Source organism: Musca autumnalis, unplaced genomic scaffold (assembly GCF_047663935.1).
Source record: "Musca autumnalis isolate F117 unplaced genomic scaffold, ASM4766393v1 scaffold_157, whole genome shotgun sequence".
In the NCBI taxonomy this organism is placed as follows: domain Eukaryota; kingdom Metazoa; phylum Arthropoda; class Insecta; order Diptera; family Muscidae; genus Musca; species Musca autumnalis.
Window position 1 is genome coordinate 214,698 of NW_027411708.1, and position 16,073 is coordinate 230,770.

At 35.9% G+C, this 16,073-nt stretch overlaps 2 protein-coding genes across 2 annotated transcripts; both read left to right on the top strand.

Annotated features, from left to right (window-relative positions):
- The first annotated feature begins 6,170 nt into the window (after positions 1-6,170).
- On the top strand, positions 6,171-6,806 carry LOC141391851 (uncharacterized). Its single transcript, XM_073964542.1, has one exon. It carries the CDS (start codon positions 6,171-6,173, stop codon positions 6,804-6,806), a length of 636 nt encoding a protein of 211 aa, XP_073820643.1.
- Positions 6,807-7,538: 732 nt separating this feature from the next.
- LOC141391852 (uncharacterized) lies at positions 7,539-10,259 on the top strand. The gene is made up of 5 exons (XM_073964543.1): positions 7,539-8,523; positions 8,589-8,806; positions 9,131-9,247; positions 10,078-10,132; positions 10,210-10,259. Exons 1-5 carry the CDS (start codon positions 7,539-7,541, stop codon positions 10,257-10,259), a joined length of 1,425 nt encoding a protein of 474 aa, XP_073820644.1.
- Positions 10,260-16,073: the final 5,814 nt, after the last annotated feature.

Genomic DNA, 16,073 nt, shown 5'->3' on the forward strand with positions numbered 1-16,073 from the left:
TTCAAAATGCAATTAGTCGGAGCATTGATTTATAGGGGTTTTTTATAAAAATGTTTGATACCCAAAATCCTAAATTGAAACCAATTCGGTGCGTACATGTGACCAAAATCTGTAAAATAGTTCTAAGCGACGCTTTGAGCTTTGTGTTGCGAAAACACATAAAATGGAATTAATCACGCGTTGTTTTATACGTTTTTTATATACCTTCTGGACATCCAAAATCCTAAAGTGCAACCAATTCGGTGCGCAAATGTGACCAAAATCTGTAAAATACCTTTAGGGGACGCGTAGAGCTTTGCGTTCCCTACAGCTTTAAAATGCAAATAATCACGCGTAATTCTGTATGTTTTGTTTTTTAAAAAGTTTTTTAACTTCTGGACAACCAAAAACAAATTTAGTGTGCAAATAGGGCCAAGATTTGTAAACTACTTTTAAATAAAGTATACTTAAGCGACGCGTTGCGCAATGTGTTCCCAACAGCTTTAAAATAAATTTTAAAAATCATATTTTTAATAGTTTGTCGTTTAATGTAGCGAAGGCTTTTTACTTACGCTGCATTAAACGACTGTCTGTGTGTTGGAGAACAAATCAACATTATTATACCCTATTTTTTATTTAATTTGACATTTGCTAATTTTACCACCAAAAAAGCCTAATTTATAATTTTCCCTTTAAATTATAATGCTCTACACTCTTACTGCCGCGCTGCTGAAAAAACTACCTAAATCCTTTTTTTATAATTATTTAAAATCAAGTTAAATATCGTCATTATAATTATTTTAATTAAACAGTTTTTTACAATAAATAATAATATAATAATTTAAGTGACCCATCGGGAGCATAATTATTGACAAATTATAATTTTACAAAACAAATAAAATTGCCCCCAGTGACTATTGTAAATTTTCTACGAAAACTTTCTGTGTTTTATTTAGCTTAGGCAAACTGCCTATTTCTCATACATTTTTATGGTGCCGAAACCCGGGAACCGCGACGCGTTCCAAACAATATAAAAAAAAATTGTGAACATTTTTATGCGAATATATGTATGTGTGTTTTGCCGACGGTAAAACATATTGAACATTTTCATCAATACAGAATCAAGTGAACCTTTTGAACGATAAGTAAAAACTTCAATAAGCTATTCCTGCAAAAAATATTTATTCTATTAGACTGTGAACATTTTCAAATCCTGTGCCTAAAACTGCAAATTTCTAAATCAATTAACCAAATCAAATCTCTTCCTGTGCTGAAGTAAAATTGGTAATCTGTCTATAATTCAAAATCTACCCTTGCTGCAAAACAAAATAGTGATTTTTCTTGTGCCAATCAACAGTCTGGTTGCTTTATCCAAATCTTAAGACCTTTTTGTAATGAAAAGGAGTATTTTGTGTACCGTAATTGAAAATAATCCGTCCTCTGCTGGGAAATATAAATTGTTCTTCTTGAAAGTGAACCAATCGATTCAAATAATTTTCTGTGAATCTCTCTGCCTATTGCCTCCAAGTGTAACGATCATTTCTATATTCTTTTTTGCCTAAACCCTGATTTAAAATGGAGGATTCATCTAGAGCTATCGAAGACCAAAAATTTTTGTTGTCTCGTGTTCAGAGAATTATTTCTGATTTTGAGAAATTGCCCGTCGAGGACAAAACTCGCGGCGTATGTCAAAGCTATCTGGATAAAATCGAAGAATTACAAAGAGCTTTTGAAGAGAATCGTGAGCAACTTTCGATGTTCCATACTTCAATGATGATGTGCATCATCAATTCTGCCGAACGTTTCTCAAGGGTAAGGGAAAATTACTTGATTTTATGACTGATTCGCATACTATAAACTCGCCACACTTCCATTCTACCTTTCATGCATCGAATTCGCAACGAAACGAGACAATTTTACCCGAAGTTCGTCTTCCCAAAATCGATATTCCGACTTTCCCTGAGGATTACTTAAACTGGATATCATATCGGAACATGTTCGTTTCGTTGGTTCCTAGCAATCAAAGTTTGTCTAAAGTTCAGAAATATTATATCCTGAAAAATTCGTGTCGTGATACTCCACTATCTATTGTGAACGAATATCCTGCATCAGAAGCAAATTATGATTTGGCATGGGATGCCTTAGAAAAAAAGGTATCATAACAAAAGAAAAATTTCTGATACTGTTTTGCGAAAATTACTGAATATTCCCAAATCGAATGGCTCTTGTGAGAGCATAAAAACTCTTAATGACTCCACTAGGAATTGTATGGCTCAATTAACAGCGTTAGAAGTGGACTGTTCTAACTGGGATCCACTTCTTATTCATATTAGGGTTAGCAAGTTGGACCTACAAACTTGTAAGGAATGGGAGCCACACAGAAATTCCAAAACTGCCTGTTCTATAAAACTTCTTGGAGACAACTTTTCGGACTCTTGAGTTAATTTCTGAATATTCTGAATCTGCCACAAAACCTCAAACTAAGCCAAATCTTTCAAAATCTTTTTAATTACAACCTGTGACTCAGAATCGGCGTGTAAATGTGGCGTTTCTTAATGATGCAAATTGCCCTTGTTGTGGTTAACGTCACTATCTTTACAAGTGTTTCAAACTTGGTGCAATGTCCTCTGCCTCGAAGCGTGAATTCATAAATTCAAAGAGAATTTGTAGAAATTGTCTAGATGTTTGTCATGTTGTCATTTGTCGATGCGCATTGTGTTGACTATAGATTCAAAATGCAATTAGTCGGAGCATTGATTTATAGGGGTTTTTTATAAAAATGTTTGATACCCAAAATCCTAAATTGAAACCAATTCGGTGCGTACATGTGACCAAAATCTGTAAAATAGTTCTAAGCGACGCTTTGAGCTTTGTGTTGCGAAAACACATAAAATGGAATTAATCACGCGTTGTTTTATACGTTTTTTATATACCTTCTGGACATCCAAAATCCTAAAGTGCAACCAATTCGGTGCGCAAATGTGACCAAAATCTGTAAAATACCTTTAGGGGACGCGTAGAGCTTTGCGTTCCCTACAGCTTTAAAATGCAAATAATCACGCGTAATTCTGTATGTTTTGTTTTTTAAAAAGTTTTTTAACTTCTGGACAACCAAAAACAAATTTAGTGTGCAAATAGGGCCAAGATTTGTAAACTACTTTTAAATAAAGTATACTTAAGCGACGCGTTGCGCAATGTGTTCCCAACAGCTTTAAAATAAATTTTAAAAATCATATTTTTAATAGTTTGTCGTTTAATGTAGCGAAGGCTTTTTACTTACGCTGCATTAAATGACTGTCTGTGTGTTGGAGAACAAATCAACATTATTATACCCTATTTTTTATTTAATTTGACATTTGCTAATTTTACCACCAAAAAAGCCTAATTTATAATTTTCCCTTTAAATTATAATGCTCTACACTCTTACTGCCGCGCTGCTGAAAAAACTACCTAAATCCTTTTTTTATAATTATTTAAAATCAAGTTAAATATCGTCATTATAATTATTTTAATTAAACAGTTTTTTACAATAAATAATAATATAATAATTTAAGTGACCCATCGGGAGCATAATTATTGACAAATTATAATTTTACAAAACAAATAAAATTGCCCCCAGTGACTATTGTAAATTTTCTACGAAAACTTTCTGTGTTTTATTTAGCTTAGGCAAACTGCCTATTTCTCATACATTTTTATGGTGCCGAAACCCGGGAACCGCGACGCGTTCCAAACAATATAAAAAAAATTGTGAACATTTTTATGCGAATATATGTATGTGTGTTTTGCCGACGGTAAAACATATTGAACATTTTCATCAATACAGAATCAAGTGAACCTTTTGAACGATAAGTAAAAACTTCAATAAGCTATTCCTGCAAAAAATATTTATTCTATTAGACTGTGAACATTTTCAAATCCTGTGCCTAAAACTGCAAATTTCTAAATCAATTAACCAAATCAAATCTCTTCCTGTGCTGAAGTAAAATTGGTAATCTGTCTATAATTCAAAATCTACCCTTGCTGCAAAACAAAATAGTGATTTTTCTTGTGCAAATCAACAGTCTGGTTGCTTTATCGAAATCTTAAGACCTTTTTGTAATGAAAAGGAGTATTTTGTGTACCGTAATTGAAAATAATCCGTCCTCTGCTGGGAAATATAAATTGTTCTTCTTGAAAGTGAACCAATCGATTCAAATAATTTTCTGTGAATCTCTCTGCCTATTGCCTCCAAGTGTAACGATCATTTCTATATTCTTTTTTGCCTAAACCCTGATTTAAAATGGAGGATTCATCTAGAGCTATCGAAGACCAAAAATTTTTGTTGTCTCGTGTTCAGAGAATTATTTCTGATTTTGAGAAATTGCCCGTCGAGGACAAAACTCGCGGCGTATGTCAAAGCTATCTGGATAAAATCGAAGAATTACAAAGAGCTTTTGAAGAGAATCGTGAGCAACTTTCGATGTTCCATACTTCAATGATGATGTGCATCATCAATTCTGCCGAACGTTTCTCAAGGGTAAGGGAAAATTACTTGATTTTATGACTGATTCGCATACTCCAAACTCGCCACACTTCCATTCTACCTTTCATGCATCGAATTCGCTAACGAAACGAGACAATTTTACCCGAAGTTCGTCTTCCCAAAATCGATATTCCGACTTTCTCTGGGGATTACTTAAACTGGATATCATATCGGAACATGTTCGTTTCGTTGGTTCCTAGCAATCAAAGTTTGTCTAAAGTTCAGAAATATTATATCCTGAAAAATTCGTGTCGTGATACTCCACTATCTATTGTGAACGAATATCCTGCATCAGAAGCAAATTATGATTTGGCATGGAATGCCTTAGAAAAAAAGGTATCATAACAAAAGAAAAATTTCTGATACTGTTTTGCGAAAATTACTGAATATTCCCAAATCGAATGGCTCTTGTGAGAGCATAAAAACTCTTAATGACTCCACTAGGAATTGTATGGCTCAATTAACAGCGTTAGAAGTGGACTGTTCTAACTGGGATCCACTTCTTATTCATATTAGGGTTAGCAAGTTGGACCTACAAACTTGTAAGGAATGGGAGCCACACAGAAATTCCAAAACTGCCTGTTATATAAAACTTCTTGGAGACAACTTTTCGGACTCTTGAGTTAATTTCTGAATATTCTGAATCTGCCACAAAACCTCAAACTAAGCCAAATCTTTCAAAATCTTTTTAATGACAACCTGTGACTCAGAATCGGCGTGTAAATGTGGCGTTTCTTAATGATGCAAATTGCCCTTGTTGTGGTTAACGTCACTATCTTTACAAGTGTTTCAAACTTGGTGCAATGTCCTCTGCCTCGAAGCGTGAATTCATAAATTCAAAGAGAATTTGTAGAAATTGTCTAAATGTTTGTCATTTCTTTAAGGACTGTAGAGTAACCAGTCGTTGCAAATCATGCAATTTAGCCCACCACACTATACTGCACAATGACTATGCCTCTCACAACAACTCTAATACTTCAACAATTCCTGATAGTCGAAATAATAATGTGGTTTCTTCTTCCTCCTCTGCTGTTGAGAATTCAACTGTAAATCTATCTTTGCTCAACACAACTGTCATGCCTCATGTTCTTTTAGCGACAATTCTTGTTATTGTAAGAAACGAGTTTGGCAATTTCAAACTACGAGCGATTCTCGATCAAGGAGCTCAAGTGACTTTGATAACTGAAAGGGCTGCTCAACTTCTGAGACTTCCAAAATACAGAACATTTGCCAGAATTATTGGAATAGGTGGAGAAACCGTTTCTGTGAAAAATTTCGTTAAGTTTAATCTCGCTTCTATTTACGAACCTTGTTTCGAACTGAGAACTCAAGCTTACTTTATGCCTTCCCTTAACAATTATTTTGCTGGTCCAGCGGACAGAAATAAATTGCTCTCATTGGAGTAATCTACTTTGGCTGACCCACATTTCGATAAGAATTATCCCATAGATTTGCTCATTGGTGGCGATTTGTATGGTGATATACTTCTTCCTCAACAAAGGATATTTGATAGAGGCATTTTCATTCAACTGACCGTTTCGGATGGATAGTTTCTGGCCCAACGGCAGAAATTTCTTACGCTCACACCGTTAATGTTAATTTGTGTTCACTGGATACTCAATTAAAAGCCTTCTGGGAACAAGAAGAGCTCATTGAATCCAGAAAGATGACCCCCGAAGAAGTTGCGTGTGAAGCATTCTTTAAGGAAAATTGCTCTCGTGGTTCTGATGGGAGATATAAAGTTGCATTACCTTTCAAACCTAAAATTCTTGACAACTCTCCTCCGAAATTCTGTCATACTCACTACTGTGCACTGAAAAGATTAAAGCAAGTCAAAAGCAAGTTTGTCAACAATTCAACCTATGCCTCGAAGTATCGAAAATTCATGGCAGAATACGAATCCCTTGGTCATATGACAAAAATTGGCACGTATCCTGAAGCTATTGAACCTAACGGTTGTTTTCTGCCTCATCATGGCCTTATACGTGAATCCAGTTCAACTACGAAATTGCGCGTAGTTTTTGACGGAAGTTGCAAGCGACCGCCTTATACCTTATTGAATGATGAACTTTGTCCTGGTCCTGCCCTACAAAATTATTTGCCGGCAATCATCAACCTTTGGCGCAGTTCCGATTCTGATATTTCTGTATACAAGCTTCGAACTGTTACATATGGCACTTCTTCTGCTCCTTACCTTTCTATTCGAGTTTTGCAACAGTTAGCACATGATGAAAATGAGACTTATCCAGAAGCTTGTAACATTTTGATGACTGACACCTATGTTGGTGGTATCATTTCTTGAGCTGATACAGAATCAGAACCTATTTTCTTACATGAGCAACTTGTGAACTTACTCTCAGCTGGAGGTTTTAATTTACGAAAATGGACTTCAAATTCGGAAGAACTAATGTCTCATATACCTGAAGACTTCCGAGAAAAGGCGAATATTTTCAATTTGAATGAGCAAAATGTTGTCAAAGCACTTGGATTAGGTTGGAATATTAATCAAGATGCACTTTCTTTCCAAGTTTGCTTTCCAATCAATGACAGAGTCACTAAAACTAGCCTATTATCCGAAGCTGCTAAATTGTATGACCCACTGGGGTGGCTAGCTTCTGTTATGATCCAAGCGAAGATCTATTTCCAAAAACTATGGCTCGAAGGCATTGATTGGAAAGATGAAGTTTCCTCAGCCATGAAATCTAAATGGCATTCTTACCTCAAAGACTTGAAAAATATCGAAAAGATTCCAATACCTCGCTGGATTGGCAGTTATAAAGAAAGTTCTATTGAACTGCATGGTTTCTGTGACGCATCTGCGTCAGCCTTTGCTGCTGCTATTTATGTTAAGGTTCTGAATTCAAACGGAGAAGGCGTTGTAAACTTGTTACAATCCAAAACAAAAGTTCCGGTAAAAGTTTTGTCGATCCCGAAATTGGAGTTGTGTGGAGCAAAACTTTTAGCGAAACTCATGCACAAAATTCAAAATATGCTCGATTTTAATATTTCTGATTCTTATTATTGGACTGATAGTATGATTGTGTTATGCTGGCTCAGAGGCGAGTCGACCAGATGGAAAGTTTTCGTTGGAAATAGAGTAAGCGAAGTCCAACAAAACTCCAATATTTCTCAATGGCCCTATGTTTCTACTCACGAAAACTCTGCTGACTGTGCTTCCCGTGGTATTACGTCTAGTGAGTTGGTACAATATAATCTCTGGTGGTCTGGTCCTCTCTGGCTCGCTCAGTCACCATCTCTTTGGCCCAAGCAGCCAGAAAATTCCTACGAAACAAATCTTGAAGTCCGAAAATCTGCATTACAAGTAAACTCTGCTACAGTCTCGCAGTATCCGAACTTATTAACTGCATATTCATCTTTAACTAAATTGGTTCGAGTCACGGCTTACATATTGCGATTCCTGCAATATAAACCTGACTCGAAATTACGATTTTCCGGGTTTCTCAGAGCGTCGGAATTAAGGAATGCACCACAAAAATTGGTAAAAATGTCTCAATATGTTGATTTTCCCGATGAAATACTACAGTTGCAGAAAGGAAAATCAATTCACCCAAACAGCAGAATTGCTCAACTATTTCCCTTCCTAGACGATGATGGCGTACTACGTGTTGGAGGACGATTACAAAAAGATAAGTTTCAATATGACTTCAAACATCCTATGCTTTTGTCAAAAAATAGCCCTTTGTCTCTTTTGATCTTTTCAGATGCTCATCAGAAAACTCTTCATGGTGGCCTCATTCAGATGCAAGCGTATGTGACTCGAAAGTTCTGGATCCTTTCTGCCCGCAACCTGGCAAAACGAGTGCAACGTCAATGCATCACCTATTTCAAATACAAGGCCAAATCATTTCAACAAATTATGGGCAACCTTCCTTCAGTTCGACTTCAACCAACTAGACCATTCAAGCACAGTGCTGTTGATTACGCTGGTCCCATAACCATAAAGCAGTCAACGGCCAGAAATTCTGTTACGACCAAAGGCTATATATGCCTCTTTATCTGTATGGTCACGAAGGCTCTTCATCTGGAACTGTAACTTCTTTGTCAACTGACGCATTCATTGCAGCGTTTAGAAGATTTACATCTCGTCGTGGCATATGTTCCGATTTGTATTCCGACTGTGGCACGAAATTTATTGGTTCCAACAAAGAGCTGAAAATTCTTCAACGAAGAAGTATTGAATTCTTGCCCGATGATCTCGCAAACCTTCTTGCAAACAATGGCACTAACTGGCATTTCATACCACCCGCTTCGCCAAACTTCGGAGGACTTTGGGAAGCTGGAGTGAAATCTACAAAACATCACTTGAGGAGAATTATGGATCATCGAATTCTAACATATGGAGAATTGTCAACTTTTCTAGCACAAATAGAAGGATGTCTCAACTCAAGACCACTTTGTCCAATGTCACCAGATCCTTCTGACTTCGAAGCTCATTTTCTCGTTGGAGAGCCAATTATCTGTGCCAGATGAAGACCTACTGGATTATTCCATAGATAGACTTTCCCGGTGGAAAGTAGTTCAATTACTGAAGCAACAATTCTGGAAACGCTGGTCTTTAGAATATGTAAATCGTTAAATCGTGTACAATTCCGCCCGAAATGGTAGAGACCACAAAAGAACGTTGAAGTTGGTGATTTGGTCATCGTATTTGATGAACGACTTCCTCCTGGTCAATGGCCACTTGCTCGTATTACTGAAACTCATCCTGGTACTGATGGCCGGGTAAGAGTTGTTTCCTTAAAATCTAATGGAAAATTCCTTAAACGGCCAGTTTCGAAAATTGCTCTTCTGCCCATTCAAGAAGACTTCAATTCCCCAAAGGGCCATGAAGAGAGTTTCTGGGAGCAGGGGCATAGCTCGGTTATCACGGAAACCGAATAAACCATCTCCTGTTAATCATTACTGTTTTATTTCCACACTACAACATGCTGTCATTACCATCATCTCTACACCTACAACTCAACAAAATGCTGTGTCAAGAACAGTCGTTCTTTGTGCGGGGGAATGTTGGAGAACAAATCAACATTATTATACCCTATTTTTTATTTAATTTGATATTTGCTAATTTTCCCACCAAAAAAGGCTAATTTATAATTTTCGCTTTAAATTATAATGCTCTACACTCTTGTTTAAAATTTCTGTATACGGCATCCCTAATTACTTGTAAATCATAATTTTTGCCTATGCCCATTCTAATCGTGTCCGTCGATTTCAAGGGCATCATATGTGCGTACGTACATACCAACAGTGGTTGGTTGTACTTTGATCTTTCTAACTACTTACTGACTCTGTTGCGTTGCATTCTTATTGTTTTTGATGACGCTTGCTTTCAATTCTAAAGCTGAAAACAGATACAACGTTTGATTAAAGTTTTGCATTGGGCGTCGAGAAAAAAACAACAACAACAGGGCGATGACGATACCAAAGTCCAGCGTTTATCTGTTTGTCGGCATATATTTCAAATGAATTTGAATTTTTCGGCATCATGCCCAACAGTGTAAAAACGGCCAAAACGACACAAAACTTTAATCAAACGTTGTATCTGTTTTCAGCTTAATGCTTGTATGTACATCAATCAACAAATCAGCGATTATGTACATCACAGTGGTAGCGACGCAAGCAGAGAAAATATGTAAAGAAGAATATTCTGTATGTTTATAACTATGCTTTTTTCTTGTTATTAGTTACGTTGAAAACTCTGCCTTGCTGCAATCATCATCGATCGTCAACTTAAAGTTTTTTTTACTGCCGCACTGCTGAAAAAACTACCTAAATCCTTTTTTTAAATTTTTAAAATCAAGTTAGATATCATTATTATAATTGTTTTAATTAAACAGTTTTTTACAATAACTAATGTGGGATGAGAAAATTTGGTATTCTCATACATCATACTCATACTTGAAGTTAGTTCTTACAACGACGCAGAAGAGTAAAGACGTGCTTCGGCAAACTCGCATTTTATTCATTTATTCATCTTTGATTTTCATTTATTTCATTATCCATTTCATTTTATTAAAATGAGTTCGCTTTGTTAATAAACTTTAAATATGAATTTAACAAAATATAATTCCTTTAATTACTTTGTTTAAACATAAACTTACGACTTTTAATTGAGAAAGGAAGGAATTAGTGAACAAATTGTAAGACTCTCTCGGGATAGATATATTAAATCCCATAAATTTGGGATTTTACCGGGATAAAACTATTTAAAAACTATAAATTTGGGGGCTCAACTCGGAATAAAAGAACCAAACCCCGGTAAAATAAATAAAACGACGATGGTCAACTCGAAATAACCAGAAACGAAGCAACTTATACCAGAGAAAAAACAACGTAGAAGTATGACGAAGAAATGTAAAGAACAGAGTAAACGTGTTAATGTAAACGACGTAACGACGGTCAAAAAGTCAAAAAGGAAGTTTTGGAGATGAAATGAATAAAAACGACGAAAAAAGGAACGACGCAACGACGAACAGAAAATTATAGATCAAATAATCACTCATCATTTATTCACACAATAAATGTAAACGACGTGAACGAAGATTAGAAAAAATTACCGTTTAACGAGAAACCCTCTTCTTGCGAAAGTTGTATGAACTCAGGAGAGAATATAAAAACTTCGAGTGGAAACAAAACGACACAATAAGAAAAAGAAACAAAATAACCGTTGAAATGGCTGCACTTGGTGACTTTTCTGGAATTCGCAATAATTTGGCTGTTGCCAAACGAGCTGTTGTTGTTGCTTTACATAAGTTTGTGAATGGTAGCGAAGGAGATCGTGGAAACAGAGGACGTTTGAGATTGTTCGATGGGTTTGAATACGACGAAACGACGGATGAGTATAAGAAGAAGGCAGAATATGTTCGACAGAATTTGAGCGCAGGAGATTTGGTGTCAATCTGCAACATGTTGGGAATTGCATATGACGTTAACGACTTGTTCCCACACATCTTTGCAAATTTTAAAAAAGGTTGCCTGTTAAGTTCTGCGCACATAGACGACGATTGCCAAACTGATGAAGAAGAAGACGTCGACGAAGAAGCTGCTTCTGCAACAAGTGAAACGATGGATCGAACAATGGTACCAAAGCTGAAAGACGACGACGATATTTCTAAAGCTGGTGATTACAACGAAGATTATGACAACTGTAATGAGGATGCAAATAGTAATGATGAAGTTATCGTGGGCGCAGAAAGGTATGCTACGACATTCGATGGTTTGAGAGAAAAAGAACAATGATGGAAAGAAGAGTAAATTCACTCAAAGAAACGGACGAACATAAAAATGTAAACAAAAATCAAAATAACGAATATGCAATGACGCAATATGCAACAGATTCTAACGTCCCAAGATTTACAATGAATTTTCGCGATATTGAGGAATCAATTAGACCATTTGATGGCAGTGGAGTTTTATCGATTAGATCATGGATTCAAGAATTTGAGGAAACAGCTGTCATAATGGGTTGGGATGATTTCCAGAAGTACGTCTTTGGTAAGAAATCATTGAAAGGTCTGGCTAAACTTTTTGTATCAAGTGAACGAGGTATTACGTCATGGCAGAAACTTAAGGAATCTCTTATCGACGAATTCGGAACGGACTTGAATAGTGCACAACTGCATCGACTACTGGCTGAACGGAAAATTGCCAAAGACGAGAATGTTCACGAATATTTTTTGAACATGAAAGAGCTTGCTTCGCGTGGATCAGTAGAAGACAGTGCTTTAATGCAATACGTCATAGATGGTATACGTGACTCAACATCAAATAAAATGCTTCTCTACGGTGCAACAAGTTTGAAAGAGTTTAAAGCAAAACTAAAATGTTAAGCCACATGGTCGGCTGAAGCACAGAAGTATAGGTGAAGCAAAACAAAACATGCACAACGTTGGCAAGCAAACTTTCAAAAATACAAAAAAAGAGATGTTGTGTTTTAATTGTGGCGAAAAAGGGCACATATCGCAAGCTTGTAAAGACAAGACGAAAGGCCTCAAGTGTTTTAACTGTAATGACTTTGGTCATATTTCCAAGGAATGTCCGTCGAAAGAAGAAGTATCAAATGTACATCGATTGGTATCGCATGATATAATGAGGAAAGAAATCAAATTTGGAGATCAAAGTTGGTCATCGGTATTTGACACTGGTAGCAAATTTAATGTCGTTTCCGAGAAAGTGTATATTCATCTGAAAAGACCGAGGCTAATTAAATCGAATTTCCACCTAGTCGGATTTGGTAAGAGAAATAAGGTTAAACCGCTAGGAAATTTTGACTACAACATTAAATTAGAAGGCGAAGAATATGATTTAACATTCCATGTTGTTCCAAATACATGCAGCGACGTAGAGGTGATACTAGGAATCGACATATGTACTCAAGCCAATATAACAATTACGCCAGATTGCCTGAAGTTTGAAAAGGTAAAAGATGCAACACTAAAAGAAGAAAAGGTACACCGTATAATGGTCATAGAGTCTTGTGACGACAGTAAAAAGATGGATATGGACAACGACGCATCTGTTGGTGAAGACATGGCAAGGAAAGTAACGAATATGATTCAAACGTACAAGCCCAGCATATACCAGACGACGAACGAAGAGATGAAACCTGTTCCCAGACGACTTCCACTACGAGAAAGGACTTTAGTAGAAAGCGATTGTGTCTCAACGTTTACAAGCGAGAATTACAAAATTAACTCGACTTATCAAAGGACGAGCATGAGAATAAAAAAAGATGAAAAGCTGAAGAAGAAGGAAATGTTTTTGTGCTACGACGAACACCGATATCGGATGCAGAATGAGACCAAGAAATACTACGATCAGAAGCGCAAATCTTTAGGAGAATACGACGTTGGCATAAAATCTAAACCTTATAGGGTCTTGAAAGTTAAACCTAAGGACACCTATGACGTTGCAAAGGAGGGGGCCTTCGTTAGCCCGTAACAAACTACATCGTGTGCAGAATTTTTGAAGCCGTGGCCAAACGACTATATTGCGGAAGAAGACATTAAAGAAATTATAAACCCTGATGACCTGCAGGATGGCCGAGATGTGGGATGAGAAAATTTGGTATGCTCATACATCATACTCATACTTGAAGTTAGTTCTTACAACGACGCAGAAGAGTAAAGACGTGCTTCGGCAAACTCGCATTTTATTCATTTATTCATCTTTGATTTTCATTTATTTCATTATCCATTTCATTTTATTAAAATGAGTTCGCTTTGTTCATAAACTTTAAATATGAATTTAACAAAATATAATTCCTTTAATTACTTTGTTTTAACATAAACTTACGACTTTTAATTGAGAAAGGAAGGAATTAGTGAACAAATTGTAAGACTCTCTCGGGATAGATATATTAAATCCCATAAATTTGGGATTTTACCGGGATAAAACTATTTAAAAACTATACTAATAATATAATAATTTAAGTGTCCCATCGGGAGCATAATTATTGACAAATTATATTTAATTACAATTTTTCAAAACAAATAAAATTGCCCCCAGTGACTATTGTAAATTTTCTAAGAAAACTTTCTGTGTTTTATTTTGCTTATGCAAAATGCCTATTTCTCATACACTGTGAATGTGGGAACGAAAATACAATTTAAAATTTCATTTGAGACTTTTGTTTTTCGCTAAATTAGGCAGACATAAATGAATTTAATTTAATTCAAGTCAAGGGGGAATGGTTGGGACGTAACTAAACCAACCCTTTCCAGGAATACTCTTGGATTTCTTTTTTTATTTATTATGTTTATCATAATTTTTTAATATGTTTATTATTGATAATGTACATACATAAAATAATTTGCAGAAGTAATATTTTTTTTTAAATATTATTAAGTGTTTATGTAATTTAAATTTTTATTTCATTTATGTATACTTTATTTTAGTTGCATCACGGTTTGCTTTTGATATTAGGCATAAAACTGTGTCAGCAACAATTAACTTTTTTATAATATTAGGAATTAATTTTTGTTAATATTTATTTAATAGTGTTTTTTAATTGAAGTTTTAATTGAAATATAATCTTTTCTCTTTATTGCCAGTTACCTCAGTTACTACAAGCTACGTTAAACTCGAAAGCTATTCAAACAAACGCGGATGATCCATCCATTGACGCGGAACAGGTAGGTAATATAGGCGATTTATATAAAATCCCTGATGTCGTTAAATGTCTAAGGGAATTTTCAGGCAAACCAGGAGAGTTTAACTCTCGGAGAAAGAGTGTGGAAAGAACTTTAAAAATCTACGAAAATCTGAAAGTTACTCCCAAATATTACGGTATTTTGAACATAATTAGAAACAAAATTGTAGATAATGCAGACATAGCATTGGAGTCGTACAACACTCCTTTAGATTGGCCAGCAATTTCCAAGTGCCTTACCTTACACAACGCCGACAAACGAGATGTATCAACATTAGAATATCAAATGACAGGTCTAACCCAAGGAAACTCAGCAGTTCATGAATTTTATCAGGCAATTTATTCACATGTCTGTCTTTGATACTAAACAAACTAGGAGGCTTAGAGGCTGGAAATGGTGCTCTAAGTCTACTAACACAAACTTATCGAAGCAAAGCCTTCGAAACATTTGTAAGAGAACTAAATGGGGATCTACCAAGATTGCTAGGAATGAGAGAACCAGCGGATTTACCCCCGGGTCTTCATTTGTGTCTCAAACTAGAAAACCAAAAATTCTGCACTAATCAAGCCCAAAATCAGAATATTGAGCCAATTAAAAAAAAAACTATTATCAAAAATCTCCGACCCAGAAATATAATTTTCAAAAGAATAAACAAGAGTTTCACCCAAGCACCTAACCCACAAAATCTTCCTAAAAAGAACACTAATTATAATATCGGTATACCAAGTTTCGGCAACCCGAAACAGCCTCCACCACGCCCAACGGCACCAAAGCAAGCGGAGCCAATGGATGCCGATCACAGTATACGATCACTACAAATCAATTATGCAAATAGACCACCTCAACATCAATTCCTATGTAAAAGACCACCTAATCAATCGTCATAACATAATGTTAGTCCACCGAAAACACAACGAACATTCCATTTAAATACAGATACAGGAGATACGTTCGAGCCCGACAACATTAATTATGAGGATTATCCTCAAGAACAAGAAACACCACAAAATTACGACCAAGATCCGGAAAACTATTTCCATGACTTTTATCTTGAAAACAATATACCAGACATTGAAACAGATTCTGAGCTTGATGACATTCAATTTTGCTTATCCTTTTTAATGTAACGAACATTTTTCTTTCTGCCTTTGTTACCGCTGAATTTAAGAGTGCACTTTCATATCAGAGATCAGATTTTCACTTTGATACGTTAAAGTTATTTTCATCACTTGATATATAACGCAGCAGAAGCATTTCAGCAGACTCGTAATCCTCCCCGATGGATTGTCATCTCAAGCGCAATGACAGTAAGCGTAAAGATCCTGATAGCGATGCCGGCGGTAGCAAACTGCTGGTAGGGCCACCCTTGCCGTTAAGGTTGAAGGTGAACGCTGAAG

Bases quoted from the DNA above. Each gene is read 5' to 3' on its own strand.
- LOC141391851 (XM_073964542.1), top strand. From the start codon at position 6,171: ATGACCCCCGAAGAAGTTGCGTGTGAAGCATTCTTTAAGGAAAATTGC.
- LOC141391852 (XM_073964543.1), top strand. From the start codon at position 7,539: ATGATTGTGTTATGCTGGCTCAGAGGCGAGTCGACCAGATGGAAAGTT. The intron at 9,248-10,077 runs GTAAGAGTTGTT...ATCTGTTTTCAG, and splicing joins ATCCTGGTACTGATGGCCGG to CTTAATGCTTGTATGTACAT. The intron at 10,133-10,209 runs GTAGCGACGCAA...TCTTGTTATTAG, and splicing joins CGATTATGTACATCACAGTG to TTACGTTGAAAACTCTGCCT.